The sequence below is a fragment of the Spermophilus citellus genome, assembly GCF_964194105.1.
Source record: "Spermophilus citellus genome assembly, chromosome: 2".
Lineage (NCBI taxonomy): Eukaryota > Metazoa > Chordata > Mammalia > Rodentia > Sciuridae > Spermophilus > Spermophilus citellus.
This window is the reverse complement of record NC_138183.1, coordinates 184228839-184249757: the sequence shown is the minus strand read 5'-3', so window position 1 is coordinate 184249757 and position 20919 is coordinate 184228839. Positions and strand designations below refer to the sequence as shown.

Sequence of the window (20919 nt, the reverse complement as noted above, 5' to 3'; positions counted from 1 at the left end):
AATAAAGTCCTTTTGCACATCTTAATCTGTTCCTTTTCAATCCTCTAAGTTTACTGAATTGATTTTTGTTTTATTACCTTTCACAGGGTCAAGCAGAGTTGATGAGAAGTGTACTTGACCATACCTTCGAAAGTCCAACAGTGCACATTACAATGACCCAACCCTTCTAGGACATGTTAGAGTCATCCACACATGATGTGACTTCACCACAGCATATATGGTGTTATTTCATATTGAGTACAAATGAAACAACCTTAACAAAAAGATGGTGCTCCTGAAACTGAATGTTAATTATGCTCAATTAAAAAAAGTCTGTGTCTCAGAGAAGAACCCACAAAATTATAATTATCTTACATTAGACAAAGGTGACAAAAACATGTATTGGAGAAAAGATAACCTCTTCAACAAATATTGCTGGGAAAACTGGAAATCCATATGCAACAAAATGAAATTGAACCCCTATCTCTCACCATGCACAAAACTCAACTCAAGTGGATCAAGGACATAGGAATTAAACCAGAGACTCTGCATCTAATAGAAAAAAAGGAGTCCCTAATCTTTATCATGTGGGATTTGGCCACAACTTTCTTAATAAGACTCACTCCAGTCAGAATAGCAACTATTTTGAAGACAAACAATAATAAGTGTTGGCGAGGATGTGGGGGGAAAAGTACACTCATACATTGTTGGTGGGACTGCAAATTGGTGCAGCAAATATGGAAAGCAGAATTCAGATTCCTTGGAGAACTGGGAATGGAACCACCTTTTGACCCAGCTATCCCTCTCCTTGGTCTATATACCCAAAGGACTTAAAAACAGCATACTACAGGGACACAGCCACATCATCAATGTTTATAGCAGCATAATTCACAATAGCTAAACTGTGGAACCAAACTAAATGTCCTTAAATGGATAATATGGCATATATACACAATGGAATATTACTCAGCAATAAAAGAGAATAAAATCATGGCATTTGCAGGTAAATGGATGACGTTGGAGAAGATAATGCTAGGTGAAGTTAGCCAATCTCCCCCAAAACAAATGCCAAATGTTTTCTCTGATGTAAGGTGACTGACTCATAGTGGGGTAGGGAGGGGGAGCATAGGAAGAATAGATAAACTCTAGATAGGGTATAGGGGTGAGAGGGAAAGGGAGGGGCAGGGGGTTAGCAAGGATGGTGGAATGTGATGTACATCATTATACAAAGTACATGTATGAAGACACGGATTGGTGTGCATATACTTTGTATACAACCAGAGATATGAAAAATTGTGCTCTATATGTGTAATAAGAATTGTAATGCATTGTGTTGTCATGTATTTTTTTAAAAAATCAATAATAATAATAAAGTCTGTGTCTGTCTTTTCTATTTCTCTGCTGGGGAAAGAGTTTGGATTAGAGGCTGCTTTTTGTGGGTCATAAGGATTCCAGAGGAATAGGTTCCAATATAAAAATCAGGGCAAAGTTGTCTGGGACAGCAATGGAGCTTCTCTGGATGATTGAAGTTGAAATGGGGAAGGCCATTGAGTTGAATTTGGTCAAGGGGGACCTCCTCCCCTCCTGCTAGAACTGATACCCATTCAGGGACAGAAGGAGGATCTCCATGAAGTAACATGAAACTTGTAACTATGAAGGAGCTTTCCAGGTGGGGGAAGTCTCTGTCAAAAACACCTTTGCAAAAATGACGTCAAGCTTCTTGCTTTGCCTCTATCAGACAGCATTGTGATCCTAGAAGTTCAAACTAGCATGGAGCGCCAACATGGCCAACAGTGAGAAAGGAGATCTGTATCTGAACAAATGTCATCTAAGGGGCTGGAACATGACAAGTGTGATAGGACTTAGGTACATTGCTCTAAGTGAGGTATATCCTACAGGTAAACAATGAGAAAAAAGTTGTAGCGCAGGAGTGTGGAAATGCTTATCTAGGACAATCTATGGGTCCCTTGGTGAAGGGAGAAAAGAAGAGTCTTAGAATTTCAGCAATGATAATAGGAGGAATCTGGTCAGAGGCTTATTTTTTCTTCCCATAGCTACTTTCCATGCCCAATGTAGCCTAAGGCCTAGCGCTAACATGGATTCCACTCTTTGGAAGATTAGTAAGAACTTAACAAGGAATTAATTATTCAGATGAGAGTGGGAGAAACTGGAAGGAAAACTGGGTATCATCTGACCTTCAAATTTCACACCATGAATCTCTGAATGTCAGCTCTCAAGAAATAAAATCTGTAGTTTCAGAAGAGACCAGGTCAAAAATAAATAAGGCTACTATTATATAATGAAAGTTAATTAAAATTCACATATACTTGTCACATATAATTCACATATACAATTCACAATAAATCCTTAAACTTTAAAAAAATTATAGATGTCTGTTTACTACAGCCCCCAAATAAACCATCTAGGTCTAGTGGTCACTAATCTTTCTGAGAACAGGATTTATCCACATCTGGATCATGTATCTTTAGAAGTACTTACCCTAAAACAAGCATTTATTACACATTTTCAGTATGACTGGTAGCTTCCTCTTCTGTAAAATATAAAGGTCTACTAAATTGTTTGATCCATCCGTGGGACCCCTCTGTCTCTGAACTTATATGAGCCTTTTGTTATCCTTTAACCTATAAGGTTGACACAAGGATATCCTCAGGGTTATGACAGAGACATAAGAAAGGAAGAACATTAGATGAATTTGATAGGGATGGAAATAACAAAGAGAAATCAGATTCTCATTTCTTATCCACACAGTGTTTCATCAATCTGTTCTATTAGATAGAATGTCCACAAGAAACTTTGTAAAGGGGAGGAGCCAGGGTTGAAGTAAAGTCTGAATGCTGTTTCCTGTACAATAGGCCATGGCATGCATGTCCTTCATACAGAGGAAGGAGATCCTTTTGAAATTTGGACAACAGTTCTAACTGTTTTAGCAGGAGCCCAATATTCCCTCCTCCTTTTAAAGTCGGCCATACAATTCCCCTCTACCCTCCAATATGTTCAATTTCTTTGCAATAGAGGGATCTTAGTTTTTTTGTATTCAGTTTGGTACACACATCCCTGCTGAATTATAAAACCCTGTTCAAGAAATCTCTTAAACTTCACAGGAGCCTAAGGTCTGCAGAACTGAATTAAAGGGTTGAAGTGAGAGATTTATTTTCTCTGCTCTGAGAGGTAAATTTTGATTCTTTAAATAAAATAACAAATGCTATACTCTAAAATACTTAGCTCCCTCTTTCAACACAGGCAGACTTGCACAGACCCTCTCCCATAATGCCAAGCCTACCATTCATCTCCCTTCACAATTTACTGAACTCACCATGAATGAATGGCCTTGAATGGAAACAGCCTTCTACAATTGTTCTTGAACAAAATTCATTCTCATCTCAGTCTGAGGTATCTATCTGTGGCAAAGGGGTCATAATATATCACTTAATACACACACATATAATGACAACTAAAATTTATGGACTGCTTCATACCTAACAGATGTTGCTCTAAGCTCTTTATATGTAACATCATTAAATTTTCAGAGTAGCCTCATGAGGTGAATACTACAACTATTGTTGCTTTACAGATGAGGAAGCTAATGCTCAGAAAAATCACTTGCTCAAATTTACAAAGCTAAAAGGTTGTAGAGGCAGAACCCAAACCCTAACACTGACTCTAGACTCTCAGTTCCTATTCATGTATTCATTGTCTGTCTGTCTATCTACCCATCATCTATTGAAAGAGATTTGACAGTAGTGAAATGGGGTACCCTTTTTCGCAAGCAGAATTCATGACCTAAATGAAATTTGGACAACAGTTCTAACTATTTTAGCAGGAGCCCAATATTTTCTTCCCCTGGGACTAGAACAACATTCAATAAATATTTGCTAAAACCTAGATCCTGGTGCCAGTCTACTCAGGTTTAAACCTTACCCGTTTGACCTCAAGTTAATTTCTTCAGACCTCATTTTTTTTCCACCCCAAAATGGGAAAATAATGACACACAACTTCTTGGGGTATTATGGAGATTAATGAGTTGATTTGTGAAAAGTACCATCTGGTAGGTGATAAGATTACAAATACAATGGTGATTGCTGTTATTGTTATCATTGTAGTCAAGAATATCACCCAACTCATCAGCCCTGTTAGTACTAGAATTACATGCTGGGTACCATTTTGGTCATGAGGAATAAAACAAAATCCTGCTTAAATAGAACTAATATAAGTATATATCCTGATGTCTTCATTTTCAGTGATCTCATCTCATTCATTGTTCCATTTGTTTGTCAAATCATGAACTGCATTTTTCTATAAAATTGGCATAATTATACACATTTTTTAGATTGTTTTAAAGATAAAATAAGTTAGTACATGTAAAATTTTCATAACAGTGCTAGCATATAAAAGCACTCAATACATATTAATGGATTTAATTAATATCTATGCCATGAGTGTTATGGTTTAATACTATCTCTATTCTTTCTGAGTCCTACAATTTGTTGCTATAGTGATTTTGTGCAGAATGTTCTCATTACTTCATAGGAGACTGCTTTTGAAATTGTGTTTATTCTCTGGTCTAGTAATACAATGGCAATTAAAATATAAAGATTGTTCTCAAAACACACAAAAAAGACAACCTAAAACTAAGGGAAAATATTCATACATTCTGAATAGAGAAATAATTTTTTTAAAAAAGCACATCAATTAAATTTAGATAGCTTCATCTCAAGAGTTATTTTAACATCAAAGAACAGGAATTTTAGAGCAAAGATCAATCGTTGTTCACTTTCCATCTCTGCCATAACAAGGTATTTGACCCTGACAGAACCTTCTACTGCCATCCTACCTGCTAGGGTTTCCATGCAGAATACACAAGTGTTTAGAGAATAAGATGAGTTTGTCTTTAAATTACAAATTTTTGCTTTTAAAACATTTTGAATTCTTTAAATTTTTTTTTAGTTGTAGATGGACATGATATCTTTGTTTTATTTATTTATTTTTTATGTGGTGCTGAGGATTGAACCCAGTATCTCACGCATGTGAAGCAAGCGCTCAACCACTGAGCCACAACCTCCGCCCAACTTTATTGAATTCTTAATGAAAGCATATTTTCCCCTAATATCCAAAAATATATATATTTAAAAAAAAAGTGGGGCAATAGACAAGATCATTAACTTTTTAAAAAGTGTCTATTTAGAGAATATTTCTTTCACTATGAATCTTTGCATAGATCACATTGCAGAGGGAACTGGCTGTAAAAGTGAATGCAGTAAGAGCAGCCTCTGTGCCTTTGTGAGAGTCAATTAATCTCTCCTTATTTTTCTTAATTCAGATTGGGCTTAGTGATCACCTACTTCAAAAAGGCAGCAAAAACCTTTGAAAAAAATGCTGCTGCATAAATTCAGAAAGGGGCTACGCCTTATGAGCCATGCCTAGAGGGCTTTTTCTCCTGGTTTTAATTAAAAATGAAATTAAGAATTTTTTAAGATCATATCAGTCTTTTAAGGGCATAAGAAGGTCATTGATTTGTTAAGCATCTTCTTTTTCTTTTTTAATGGTGCTATTTCCCAAATTAAACAGTATGTGTAAGGCTCAAGTCTTCTTTCAGGATCCATAGGTCCCAGGCAGAGTGGATGAGAGAGAGGAGGACTGGGTGAGAAGCTGTGGTATGCAGAGCAGGTGGCACTAAGGCTCCATGAGAACGTGAGCTTGGCTGTGTGCATGCCCTGGGTAGAGCGTCTAGATCCCTTCACTTGCTAGATCAAAGCCCACATTCTGCAAAGTTGCTGGCATTATTAGAACTGACAAGATACATATATGGAGTCCTTGACTGATTATTAATCTCTGTTCCACATAGAGTAGCTATTGTTTTGTTCACATTCCTAAGAAGATATATGCAGGGCAGAAATAGTACTACATGAGCAGATACAAAAGAAAATTATCTCATATAAGTTTAAAGTCACACATGAGTTTAGAAACTTACCACCTTTTATAGGGAGCCTATAAATGTAAATATAAAGGGAAACTATATTACTTTGCCTATGTTTACAACGAGGATGACTGCTAAGAATGATAGATGAATTTAGCATCAAAGGCTTTCTTATGGCCTCAGGGAATTTACCTGTGCTGATAAGTATTTTTCACCTGATTTGTTATAGCAATAAAAATAAATATACACAAGCTTGCAGCTTTAAAATAGAATAAGCATATGGAAACAATTAATAAAGACTAATGCAGATAGTGCCTGGATGAAAATTCACTGGCTTGGGGGCTGGGGATGTGGCTCAAGCGGTAGCACGCTCGCCTGGCATGCCTGGGACACTGGGTTCGATCCTCAGCACCACATAAAAAATAAAATAAAAATGTTGTGTCCACCAAAAACTAATAAATATTTAAAAAATTCTCTCTCTCTTAAAAAAAAAATAACTCACTGGCTCCATTTCCCTTGATCCTCACAGCCATTTTGAGAGGGGAATAGCACAGATATGATTTTTTGCCTTATTTTCTGATAAGAAAATTAAAGTTCTGAGAGAAAAGTGCTTAGTTAAAATGTATATCATTAATATGACCAAAAGAAAGCCCTCGAACCTAGACAGTTTGGGTAGAATTCTTGTTTCTGTAAAACACCACATTGCCACCCCCTCAAATGAGAGGCCTGAAATACTTTGTCTCCTTTCACTTTCATAGTCATGTAGGAGGTCTTTGTTTAAGTGTAGTTATTATGGACAAGAGTGTACACTCACTTCAAGAGGAGGCAATGTGGTCACGATCTAGTAAATACCCTCAGCCAGAGAATTCTTTCCCTGAAACAGCCAATTACCAAGTGCTATTTGATAAATAATTCTAAATCCATTTGTAAATATCTCTATAGTCTCAGTTCAGTTTTTCAGGATTTTAAACCTATCGTATGATATATACATACTAACTATTTTCCCTGACTTCAAATGTTTTCATAGAGCTGACAGAGCAATCTTCCAAAGAACACAAATCAGATGGTGTCCTTGCTCAGCTTTGAAACTCTTCAACAGCTCCCCACAGCTATAGGATAAAGTACAAATTCCTCAGCCTGGCAAGTAAGACCCTCTGTGATTTGCAGCTGCCTTTGTAACTCCAATCTCATCATCCACCCTTAGCTACACAGAGCTACTGGTAGTCTCTGGATGTACTGTGCTTTTATGTACCATCAGATTTACTGTGTGGTATTTATTTTACTTAGAAAATATTTCTTCCTTATTATGACTGATAAATTCCGTGTCTTTCTGATAATTGCAAGAAAAACAGTTAGGAGGTAATTCCTCTGCTTACTTTTAGAGACTCACAGGCACTTCTATGATAGATTAGGTCTGGGATTTATATTTTATTTCAGAATTATAGGTTTTGAGACTGTTAAAACATGAAAAGGTCCAGATATATTTTCTATTGTTTTCAAGGAGAGAAAGTTTGCCAAAGATAGGTCACCATGATTGGGGTCTGGTGAGATACACATCTTGTTTTGTGACTCCAAACTAGAAGTTTTGAGGCTGCCAACTTTCTACTCTATTCCAAAAAGGGAATCATAGATGTTGGTTGTCTAAGCTCTGCAGAACAGAATTATAAGCAATATTGGAAGATGGATATATGAGAAGCAAATATTTTATTTTCCATAGACAATGCTTATTATCTATGATTAGAGTTGGCAAAACAAGGAGTGGAAGGGGGACATTCCTGTGTGTATATTCATATCTCTTTTAGAAGGGACAGCCTAAGATCATGCTGCTCTGATTAGCACCTCTTATACCAATCTGATTTTAGTTCTGATAATTTAAATAAGCATGAGGCCATTAACTTGAAGCTGTATACATATATATATATATATATATTTCAAACTGAGGATCCTCCTGTCTCGGCCTTCTTTGAGGCTGGGATTACAGGCATGCACCACTACTCCCGGCTCCATATTTTGAGTTCTTACATAATCAACTTTAACAATAAATAAAGAAACTAAAATCTAACTTAGAAGTATAACAAATAGCAGGACTTCAGATGATCACAAGCACCCAACTCGTCCCTCCATGCACAGATAAGGCAGATACATTATTGTACCAATCAGATGATTTCTTCGTTTCTATGTTTGGCCTATTAAAGGTCTCTGCTCATGTTGCTGTGGGAGTCTCTAAATCTGTTCTGATTCTGAGTGTTGCCTGATTCATGAAATATTCTTTGCTAAAATAAACAGTCAATTTTAATGTGTCTAAAGTTTGTCTTTTAATAGTTATAGAGTTACAGTTACATTAGAAAAATAGGTCTCTTAGCAGTTATATATTACAAAGTAAATAATTCATCATTTGTCTGTGAGCTGATTAAGGGAAGAGATGATGTGTTTTTCACCATTGAATCCCAAACATCCAGAGTAATGCCTGGTATGTAAAAGCTCCATGAATGTATTATCCTCAATGAGAAGAAATATTTTATATTCACATAATGCTTCAGAATGCATTTCCTATCTCAAATCTGCCAATACATTTTAATTGGCTGTTTTATCTCAGGCTCTATTTTTCAAATGCAAAATAACAATAATTAAGACCATCTTTGTAAAAGAAAAATGAAAATATGCCGTTTATTTTAAGAAAACAGCCAAGAACACTATTCTCCTTGACCTAGGAATATCAAAAGTTGAATAATTTGTTCTTTCAAAGTAGAAAAATCAATTAAACATCAACAATTACTTTTTTTTTAAAAAAAAGAAAAAGAAATATATTAGATTAGCAGGAGCCCACAGTAATGTTATCTATTTTTCAATGAACTTCAAATTTCAGTTTTATTCCCAGATCTTCCCATTTCTTCTTTGTGCATGGTCTAAAAAAAATCTATTAACTCTAAACATAAGGGAGAGTCTTAGGCACTGTGCAAAGTAAGCTAAAGTGTATCCTAAGGAAAACTTACAATTTCTTTGTTTTCTTTTGGATGAACCTTTCAAAAGTAAATGACATAGGTAATTAATTTGTTCCTGGGTATTGGTTATCAACTCAGAGACCTAAGACTTCGGGTATTCCCATTGAAACTCAGAGAATATGGATAAAATAACTCATTTCTTTTACTGACTTGACTGTATTTTTCTGAATGATAATTAGGAATTAAACTGTTACAAACATAAGCCTAGTTTCACATGCTGACTTGCATTGAGCTAGCTCATACTAATTGGAGGCTGGAACTGTTGTTTCAATATGTGCACATTTCTGAGATACACTCTGGGAAATTTTCCAATGCCCTGAAAAGGTACACATCATCCCATACAGCAGCTTAAAGTTCAGGCATATCATCATATTTTTGTTGATGTTTTAGCTTTGTAAAAAGTTGTCCAGGTATAGTATTTTGCATTTGGCTGGTGGTTGATAAATCTTGGTTGAATGAATTGGTATATTCTTATACTATGTCATTTAGTGCATAAGATTCCAAAATATTTTTATCTTATTTCTATGATTGGAAATAAGACATGGACTTATAGAAAATGAGTTGGGTTAGTTTAGCATTACTAGAGTTAGATAAGGGCTTGTCTAGCTGAGTTGTTCTCTACCTGAGATTCTATGAGTTATTAAAAAATACAGTGAGAAAGGCAAGGGATGGTATAGCAAATGGAGCCAGAATTCTTGAATGTTCCCCTACATGGTTGGCTGCATTTCAAGACATTGAAAGAGAATATTTTCTTTCAAGATATTGGAGAGGTTATTTTCCATTGGAGAAAAAATAAATAATCTGTGAAACAAATTGCCCAGTCTTTTTAGTTATCTAATAGATCTATAATGTGGACATTGACCATTAAAATAATTTAAGTCAGAGTGCAACATGAAGTGAGTTCTGGTTATTATCTGTTTCCATGTATAGATCATTTGTTCATGGGGTAGTTTTATGTAGGCTGAGAGCTGGGGAAAGCACAGCTTGAGCTATGACCTGTTCCTGAAACAAGCATCAGTTTGCTTGCCTGCAGGTATTATTTCCATGTTTACTTATTCACTCAATAATTTGGAGCTCCTGGTGTGCCAAACTTAAGACTGTGTTGAGTGTTAGGGATACAGAATGCCCAAACCAGATAAAATTCCACTCACTGAGCTAGCTAGAATGGCAGGCAGGCATTTAGTTTGAAAAACACATAAATGCACAATTATAAATTGTTTGAATCTTAGAGCATGAGGGAGAGAGAGAGAGTTCAGAGAGAAAGGGGTGGGGGGAGGGAGGGAGAGAGAGAAAATAACGGAGGACCTGATTTTTCTCTTTTAGGTAGCTAATCTGAGGAAGTACAATTCAAGCTTGGATCTAAGATGACCAGAAGTTAATTAGGCAAAGTCTAAGGAGAGCTTTTCAGTTTGAGGGAGAGGCATGTGTGAAGCACTTGAGAGAGGAAGAGATTTAGCACATTTTGTGAATAAATAGAAGGCCGATGTGAACACTGCGGTCAGCAAAGAGGAGTGAAATGAGATGTTCAAGAGGCAGGCGGGTGCTAGATCATGCAGGGCCTGGGTGCTCTGTTAATAATTTTTTTTTTGAAATTTTTATTTTTTATTTGTTGTTTTTAGATATACATAACAGTAGGGTGTATTTCGACATATTATACATACGTGGAGTGCAACCCATTACAATTTTGATCTCATTCTTTTTTTTTAATTATTATTTTTCCTTTCATTTTATTTATTTATTTATTTAATTTTTTATTGGTTGCATTTTATCCCAAATGCAAAAGGAGAGAAATTTGATCTGTAATTGTAACAAATCACTTTGGATTCATTCTGAATAAGCCAGCTGTATAAAGGGTAAGACCAATTAGAAGGCTATTGTAGGTGGTAGATGATAGGTGTTTGGTTTAAAGTGGTGGAAGCAAAAGTAGAGGGTAGTGAACAGATTTGAGATGCATTTTGGAGGTAGAATCAATAGGACTTGAAGACAAATTGAATGATGGATACAAGGGCAAATAAGGTATGGAGAATGATTCAAGTTTTTGGTTTGAGCAAAGGGTAAATGCATTGTGTCATTTACTGAGTTGGAAAACTCTATAAGAGGAACTAAGAGGGGTGAAATCAAGATTTTTGGTATCAGTGTACTAGTCACATGGGCACTGAATTGGTTTGTGTGTGACTTTTTATAGATGATAAAATAAATAATATGATAATATAAAAAAATAAAGAACTAACGAAAACAATTAAAATAGAAAATTGAATTCCCAAAGGGTGGGGGGCAGTGGTTCTAGGTTGGGGACTGATATATATCAGAATTGCTGGGATCTTATAATTTAAAAAAGGCATACTAAACATTATACTGCAATTTTTTAATTTGAAAAATAAGAAAGAAAGGAAAAAAAGAAGAAAAAAATCAAAATATATCCAGGAGGTAGACCCTATAGCTGCTATTTGTTGAATTTTTAAGGAGGGATGCTTCAAAATCCCCAGTGGGATGCAAAGAAACCACTATAACTTTCATGTTCATTTAAAAAAAAAAAAAAAAACATGGGTTTAAAAAAAAAAATCACTGACACTGCACCCGAGAAATAAGACAAAGGTAGAAAAGAGAAATGGATGGAAATCCTTTCAGTGAGCAAAAATGTCTCTGCCATCATGCTGGTGCCAATGCAGGGCTAAGTTCTGTTGGGGCAGTTGTCACCTGGGTCTGACTCTCAGCTCTGTCATTTGCTAGTGGAAGATCTTGGCAAATCAGGTAACTTCTCAAGTCTCAATTTTCTTGTGTTTGTGAAATGAAGATAATGATAACATTTAACACGTAAGGTGACTGTGAAGATTGAAAAAAAAATAATTTGTAAGAAGTGCTTTAACAAATAGCTGGAGCAGAGGAAGAGCTCAACAAATATAAGTCAAAAGTCCTGACTACGGTGTGACACCCTTTCACTTCCCTCTGGTTGTGTTGATTTAATTAATATTCATAAAGTGTTCCGAATTACCAGTAAGCTTTAATTGATTCAAATCAGTGAAAATGCTCCAACTAATTAGTCAAAGTTATGTTTTTAAGTTTATTTCTAGAAATATTAGATATAAAATATGCTATATAATTCCCCTGGGGAGACCAATAATTGATGACTAAACTAATTTAAAAATATGTATATAAATATGAGGTTCTAAAAAGACTCTCTTGTTATATCCATTCTACAACCTGTATTTTCTCCAGTCCTAGCAATTATTATGAAGATATTATGTCTGAAAACACAACTATATAAGCACCCCATTATGTGTAAGAATATTAAAATTGGGATCTCAATTTAGATAGAATTGGAACTACATTATGGAATATTGGATTCTATTTTGCTTACTGTCCTTTCTGACTTTGGCTACTCTGAAGATAGTTTGTTGTTGTTTTTTTTTTTTAATCATACACAGGTTCTAGAATATTAATGTAGAATTTATACAGTTTTTAGATTTAGAACAAGTTCTTTATAAAGTTAGGCAGAATCAATTAATTCTGTACTTTGGGATATGTTGCTTAATATCTCAAGAGTCAGTTAAATGGTACTAATAATTTAATATTTGAATTAGAATGTTAAATGACAATAATAATATCTATGCCCAAGTTACAACTGGGGCATAGTAAGCACTTATTAAAAATTATTAAAAAATATAATTTTCTCTTTCATCCTTCTGTATAAGGGAAATGGTGATAAGTAAATTCCAAAATTAATTGTTCTGGAACAATATAATTAATACCTCATTAAAATGTATGGGAATCAAGAACATGTGGAACATCATGTGATCTTATTTGAATGCTCTGTGATCACACCAAGAAAAAAAAAAAGGCAATGTTCTTAATTTCTCCCACCACACCACAGAAGCAGAACATCTCTCCACCTTGGGGAAGATGTTGCTGTTGTGTTCAAGGAAAGTGAGCAGAGGTGGGTCCTACCCACTCATCCTTGTGGAAGCACATGCAATTCGAGAAGATGAGGTGAGGAAGCACATGCAGTACCTGGTCATCTCAGAGTCAGGGAGCAGGCCTAGGTGGTAGTGGGGGTAGGGAGCTGAGAGAAGGAAGCTTTTGTCACACTCAACAGGGGAATAGTGCCTGGGAGAAGCAGGCTTATCACACAGTTTGTTCACAGTGCTGTAAACAGGTTCCGGTGGCCTGGTGATACAAGAGGAAGAAAAAGATATGCACAGTCAGCACACACAAGGAATTACCATGCAACCAGTAACATTTCACCAAATGCAAAAGTTAAAATCCAAACCAATGCCATTTATTCCTTGTGTCTTACTAATAAAAGCCAAATTTTCCATTGGTTACATTTCATATAATAATAAAGATTTTATTCTTAGCCTCCCTTATGGGTAGTTGTAGCCACATTAAAATGTTCAGTCCAATGTTTTGTGGGATTCATTGAATAGCTGCTTATGGAAAGTGATTTAGCTAGGACCTCTGCAATTTTGTTCTCTCCCACTTTCTCCTTCTGTTGACCTGAAACCTAGACATGATGGCTGGTGCTTCATGATCATTTTAGGCCATGAAGCAATCATTAGGATTAAGGAGCACAATACAGGTAGGGGAGCATAAAGGAAGCGCCTTCGTCACTGATATGGAGTGATACTATACTGCCTATATATTAATTTATTTTATGTGGGGTAAAAATAAACCAGGTAGTTTAAGCTTGTGTCTTTTTTTGTGTTATATAGATAGAACCTAACATTAACATATGTACTCTAAAAACTCTTTAGATTGAAAATTTAAAACAAAGAAATAACTGTAGATAGAGCCTATCACAGTACTAATACATTTAATTACATTTGTAGTCCACGAACGTACTATACACAGAAAATGTAAAGAATGCTATTTTCTTACTGTGGAATTTAGAGTTTAAAACTGTTCAAAGAATTCACTGCATCCTTATTTTAAAATACTCTTATCCATAAAATAGCAGTTGGCCTACACCTGCTAGTACAGGAGCCTAGAAGAAAGAAATCAATAACTTCTTTTATGTCATAAAACATTTCTATGATGATATCATTTTAGTAACACCATACTTTGCCTAGAGGGGATGATTCAATTTTCTCAGTCTGATGCTGACTCTATAGACTAAGAAAATGTTATCAATTTTCTTCAACTCCTTTTACCACAATGCCATGTTTAGAAAGGAAATTTCAGAATCAAAACTGACTCATGCATATCTTTAAAAAATTCCTGTATTTATCTGAATTAAGGGGAAAAATTTATTCTTGGAACATAATAATAGATTCAAGACAATTAAAATGAGGTTCTGTGCTTTTTCCAGTATTCAACTCTTGAAACTTTTACCCATACCTTTTTTGCAAGTGTGAATGGATGTACTACTTATTATGTAAGCCATGCATTCAGTACATTTGGTATTTGAGGCAGGCTTCAACACCTTGGGATTTAGAAAAAGGTATTTCTTTGCTTATAGCTGCTTCTAGAATTCTTTCATAATGGACTGATCACTTTTCTATGCATAATTAGTCATCACTTAAAATCTTATCAATGCAGAGATATAGTTACTGATGTTGCAGGTTCATTTTTACCTGTTATTTTGTCTTCAGTTCCTTCCCTATTAATTTACTTGCTATTTTGTAGAGTCACTGGCTACGTATTAGACATATCAGACCCAGTTTCTTTTTTTGGTTATGAGAACACATGATACGATGGGAGCTAGGCCAATGAAAAACTACCAAAACACAAAACAAAACACATGCTACACTCAGCCAGGTCTTCTAACCAAACCATGAAATTAAACATATCTGTGAGAATATCCTTTCAAGCATCATAAACAAGGGGTCCTTATTTGAAGACTTCCATCTACCAGCTTCTTTATAAGCCTAGAATTCTGTCATATAAGACACAGTAAGTCCTGTGCAAGTTAGAGTATAAATAAAGAAATGACACAGAGTAGGAATTTAATCAATTTTTCTTTGAATGAATGGATAATTTTTTTATTGTTCTCTAGTGAGAGAAACAAAAAAAATTCTTATGGTTCTTTCAAGGAAGCAATATAATATTCTGAATCTCTTCATTAGGTTTAAATTTCTTGGACCATCATTCATTCTGACAACCTACAGGAATGAAATACAACCCCAATATTGTCAGTTTGGAGCTGAAAAGCTCTAAATACTTGATGGTCATAGTTGAACCACCCTCAGGGGGATGGGCTTCATGTGTTTTGAGTCTTGTGGCAATACCTGGTCTGCCCTTGGTTCTAGTAAGGGTCATCCCAGGCATAGTGAACCTCAAAGATGTCTCAGCCCTGAGTTCCAGAAGGCCTAATACTAGCTAGTCATCATCTTTGTCTTTCCCTGCAATTAATTTTTTCCATGACCTCACTGCAGACAAGAAATGTCAATTGCTATCAATGGGATCTGGGTGGCAGAAACAGATGCTATCATCACTTTCCACTGGGTCAGTACAGAAATGGCACAAGGAGGTGGAGGGGAGAAGATTTTCAGCAGTGTGAGTCAGCCACTCACAATTGAAAGGTCTATTTATTCTATTTTAAGCAACCAGAGGCTAAGGTAATAAACAGGGTAAGCCAATACAAGGTGCCCACAGGCTCTTTTTATTCTGTGGATGTCTCCAGAAAGGAGGAAAAGTAGTGAAGATATTAAGTGAAATCTCTAAGTGAATTCATAAACAAATCATTTATCTAGCTGTCTACTTATCAAGAGCCATAGATAAATGATTTTGTAGTCTTATTTGCTGAGCCATCAGCATTTATTTGCATATCTATGGGTTTATAATTGCAGCTCTTATAGCATACAATTAACACACTCTGACCCTTGGTGATTTCTCTTTTCTGTGAACTCCATTAGCACTTGCTATTTGTTCTGCTTTCTTTGCATTTTTAATTGCTAATCTGCAATGCTGGCGTACTGGAGAGAGGATGCTTCATCTCCACACTACTGTTAAAAAAAAAAAAAAATCTTACCTGCAAATGCCCTTCCCTGCTGCCCCACTTATCTCCAACCCAACTCAGGCCCCTCCTTGGCCAAAGCCATTTAGGCCTTTGGAGCAGGATTGGGCTCCTACTTTGCATTGATCTAATACTGAAGGGCCCACAAGAAAAAGAAAACAAGACTAGGCCAATTGGATTCTTCTTTGGAAAATGAACAATATGACTAAAGGGGCAGAAAAAGGAGTTACGAGTTGGTAACATAAGAAAAAGATGCAGACACATAGAAGGTCACTGCAAATATGTTCACTAATTACAGAGAACCAGAGCTCTACATTTAAAGCTCTATGGAATTTTGTTTTTAAAATACTCAGTGGTTTCTTGGAATCTAGAATAAGTCTTGGCTCATTCTTTAAGGGGGGCTATTAGGGCTCATGTTATTGAATTTCCCTAATGATTCTGTATAACACTGGTTGTATAATGAAAATTAACTACCAGCCTTCCCCCCTAACCCTTAGGTCACAGATATCTTGCTTGTAATTAGGAATGAAAATAAAATAAATACTCCGTTTGTTTATTTTACATTTCTTTTAGATCTCCAAAACTAGACTATGCCACTAAAGAAGTTGACAAAACCTTGGACCTATGTAATCCCATGGTACCTGAGAGTAGTACAAGACTGATTTTGATATTTTGTTCATTTTGATTATTTTGCATTAATTTTATTTTAAAAATTGACTAATTATTGAGGTTTTGGGGTCCCCTTTAAATTTTGCACCTAACTTAAGTGCTTCATATCTGGTCCCAGCCACATACCAAACACAGTAAAGTGTAAGACAGTGATACTGATGACTGTGATTGCAAATACTCTTCATCTGTGTAGCACCTGAAGGTACAAGATCAAAGGAATATGACTCCTTTCTCTTAGAGGCAAGAGTAAGATTGACTCTCACTTTATTGAGCTTTCTAACTTCTCAGAAAAACCCTCAGAGCAGGGAACTGACATTATCGTACTGTCATATCCTGTTCACTGAGTTTTCTTTCTCCCTTTAGAGTATTAACTCCTAGAGGAGCAGGACCCAATCTCATTTGATCTTGGTTTCCCATTGCTTCCCTGAATGCCAGAATGCAGGAAAACAAAACACTGTCATATAAAATGAGAAGAACTGAACCAAAATAAATAAATAAATAAATAAAAAGTGACCAGTACTATTTATTGTCTCTTCCTGAGCTAGAACTAAAAGGAAGAGTTGGACATTCGAGTAGAAAAGATTGGGGTTATATATTTGTATGCCTTTAAGCATAAATATCTGTTCATCAGACTGATGTGGGTAAATCTGTAGAGCATTCAGATTCTTTAGATCTCCAATGGGAAGGAACTTACAACACTATGCTGTTGCTAAAAGCTCGACCCTTGTCTGGATGCCAATCCAATAGCAAGGACACGGTTTTGAGAAAAAGGAAAAAGAAGCTTTATTGCTTTGCTAGCAAAGGAGAAACACAGGGTATTCCTGTCCCAAAGGCTGTGATTCTGCCCATCAGTAGAAACAGGGGGCTTTTATAGAGGTGATTCAAAGGCTACATTCCATCTGTTGGAGTTGTTAATTCACTTGTTAATTTGGGAGAAATAATTTCTGAGATCTTCAGGTACCATCCCCAAAGTCTGGATTACTTCATTTCTATGGTGGGTGTGTACTCAAGGACAGACAAATCTGCCTAGGATGGGGATGAAAGGTAATCCTGTTTTCCCTGAGATTGAGGGTGGTGGTGGGAGATTAGGGAGGAGCAGAGAGAAAGAAGAGAAAGAAATATGTCCACTTAAAAAATAAGTTGCAGTAGCAGAGCAGCAAAAGCTATGTTCAAAGTAAGAAGTGGACCACTGTTACGAGGCCTTGATTAGAAGAACACAGCCAACCTCATCAATGATGGCAGGTGGGATGCCAAGTGCTCAGATACCTAAGCATCTAGCATACTGCCTGACATAATTTGAGGGAAATGTTTTATTTTTTAATTTTCAAAGGATGCCTTAGGCTCCTATTTACAAATAATAAATAATACACTGCTTCTTAGGCCAATTATTTGTAGGAGTAAATATAAGAGGATTGAATTTCAGGTCAAGGCTAAAAGGTCTTAAGGACTAAATTTTGGAAAGCTCTAAATTTAATTAATTAGTGGGGAGAAGAGAATCAAGGCTCAAGTTGTTAACTATGTGTCTCAACATGTGAACTGACATTTTAATGATAATGATTAAAGAGAAGCTGACTTCTCTCATACAGAATTTTAAGTAGAAAGTATTAGTCACTTGCTGAAGCGGCTGTAAGGGCCTTCAAGTATGACATAAAGAGATCAGGGGGAGGTACCAGTCTAGACAATTTGTAAGAACCCATTCATCCCCACCATCAATTTTGGTCCCCAAGAACTTCAACTAGAGCCCTTGGAGTTGATGACTATTTGTACCATATTTAATTTAACATTTCTAAAACTTCCTTTTTGATAGAGTTTCAATAGTATTAGAAAGCCATAATGATAACAGCAAAGTTATAAACTGGAAAATTAAACCGAGATGAATTAGGAAGCAGCCTGGTGAGTACAAAGAAACAGCACTAGATTTGGGTTCTGGATCTTCTAAATTCTACCTTGTATGATATTTTGCTATTTATTAACTTCTCTGACCCTCAGTGCTCTCATCTGGAAATTGGGGATAGTAATAATCAAGTGAGGACAGGTGTGAGAAATAGGAAGAATGTGCATAAAGCATGGTGCTCACTGAGAGAGCTCACCAAAGGGTAGAGATTGCTGTCTTGAATATCACTGTCATGCCCTCAAGCTCTTGGGGATTCATAGCCTCTAAGAATGCTTGTATTTGGGGTAAAAAAGGGGAGTTCATAACCCACTTGAATCAAATGTATGGAAGATGATATGTCATGAGCTTTGTAATGTTTTGAACAACCAATAAAAAAAAAATTAAAAAGAAAAAAAATGTTGCTTTCCTCTCTGTGAATACTGAGGAAAGGACTCTGCACCTACCCACTCAGAATCAGGCAGTGCAGGCTACAGTCCTTTATGTAATGTAAATTCTCTACTCAGGGATGAACAAAGGAAGTAACTATTCAGGAGCTTTTATCACAAAAGGGCCTGCAAAATGAGGTCTTTTAAAGACTGGTTTGACATTGAAAAGGCAATTGATCCTCTGTCATAGTCCTGGATCTGGATGCTCACTTCCTAAACTTCTCAATGATTTTCAATGTCCCTAAACAATATATCAGCCCAACTCTAATCCTTGAATTGTGCCTGCATCTTTATGACTCGCTTTTGCTATGTTTCACAGCTGTGGTGTTATTTCAAATTGTTGAGCCATAAGTAATTTGTTATTAATAATAGTCTCTGTACCATAATCTTCGAATTTTTTTTAAATAGAAAAGGGGATTGATTTACCATTTTCTATATAAACATCATGCTCAGTTATATCTTATTATGTTTGTTTATTGAGGAGAGAAAAGGTAGACTCAGCTGCACCATTTAAAATCATTTTGAAAGTTTTGAATTATTAAGATGCTTTATTCTTCTTAAGAATGAATAGGTTTCAATAAAATTGGGCCCTCTCAAGGCAGCAAGTTATAAAGGGGTCATTAAGTTTTTGTTGGAATAAGAAGTTGAAAATCAGTGAACTTGACAACAGTGAAAGTGACAAAGAGGAGAGGGATCACTGTACCTTGGCACTAGGTGAGTGTGTCTAACTACAGTAGTATTGGGGGGATTTTCTGAAAGATATTCAAAGGCTGAGGATAGCTCAGTCAGGGAACACTTGCCTAGCATGTGTGAAGCCCTGGGTTCAATTCTGAGTACTAGGGGGGAAAAAAAGCCTTCTACTCTGAAAGATTCAAACAAATATTATTGGAGACACACAGGGTTAGTATTATGGCCACACTAAGGACTTGGAGACGTGGACATGAACCATTTGAAGGTGTAAAGGTAAAATTTCTAAGCTGATTCTAAGCTGCAAAAGTCTGAGTTAAAGTGTAAAAGACTAGGGCATTGTAAAGCTTCTAGATTACAAGGCCTGGGCTAAAAGGTAAAAGTTTATTGTTACAATTCCCCTGCTATCCCCGGAACCTGCAATCTCTGTAAACTTGTTAGGACAATGTGGGACCTGCTCAGTAAATATCTCCATTGATTCCCTGGTTGTTTAATAGCTAAGGGCTCCAGGTAACATGGCACGTAGGCATCCAGGCCCCAGAACCAATCAGTTTGAATGTGTACCCCACTTAGAAGTGACCAATCACCCCTACCCAAACTGTTCCCGCCAATGAATGGACTAATCATGTACCAGAATTGTTGTTCAATTTCCCCGCGCCTCATGATGATTTGTTCTGATGTATGCAAAGCCCCCCACCCTCTCCAAAAAGTGTACTTAAACTCTGCTTGACCTCTGCTCTGGGCTCTGGGCTGCTCTCCCTTCCTGAGTGAGCACGGGGCCCTAGCGCGCTGGAACGGATCCCTAATAAATCCCCCTTGCCATTCCATGGAGCTAGTCTCCTGTGGTCTCTTTCTCGACGCTTCGCTGGACCCTTACAAAGGAAGCTTCAGTATGTCCTATATTAGCATTTAAACTTACATTTAAGCAAAAACTACTCTTAAAGGTTTTGGTTTTTCTTTTTAATAGAGCTCTTAGGATAAAATATGAAGCTACAAAAAAGGTTAATAGTTACCTAGAATCTTGATGGAAAAGAAAATTTTAAGCATAATGAAAGAAGTCACATAAAAGATGACAAGTTTGACTACATAAAAACTTAAAGCCACTGAAGTAAAAAGATAAAATGAAACATCAAGAACTCATAACTAAGCAATAAGCTGGGAAACCATCTGCTCAAGTTTATTTATCAATATTTTAAAAATGTTCCTGCAACTCAATAAGAAAAACAACAACATTTCAATAAAAAATAGAGAAAGGCTATTAGCATCTGATCACAAAAGAGAAAACACAAGTAGCAAGTAAATACACACATATAAATGTTCAACCTCCCTAGGAATAAAAGCAATGCAAATTAAATTACACACCCTCTTTGCCTGTT

At 36.1% G+C, this 20919-nt stretch overlaps 1 protein-coding gene across 5 annotated transcripts in view; it reads right to left on the bottom strand.

Moving 5' to 3' along the window:
* Positions 1–20919, bottom strand: part of DLG2 (discs large MAGUK scaffold protein 2) — a gene marked incomplete at both ends in the record, with an annotated part of 2048692 nt that overhangs the window by 444327 nt on the left and 1583446 nt on the right. For 3 of the 5 annotated variants that reach the window (XM_081281630.1, XM_081281626.1, XM_081281627.1), the window contains one exon: positions 12925–13080. The exons of the other annotated variants lie outside the window; for them this stretch is intronic. In XM_081281630.1, coding sequence (XP_081137756.1) covers positions 12925–13080 — 156 coding nt within the window. The remainder of the gene's footprint in view (positions 1–12924; positions 13081–20919) is intronic. 5 annotated transcript variants of the gene reach the window in all.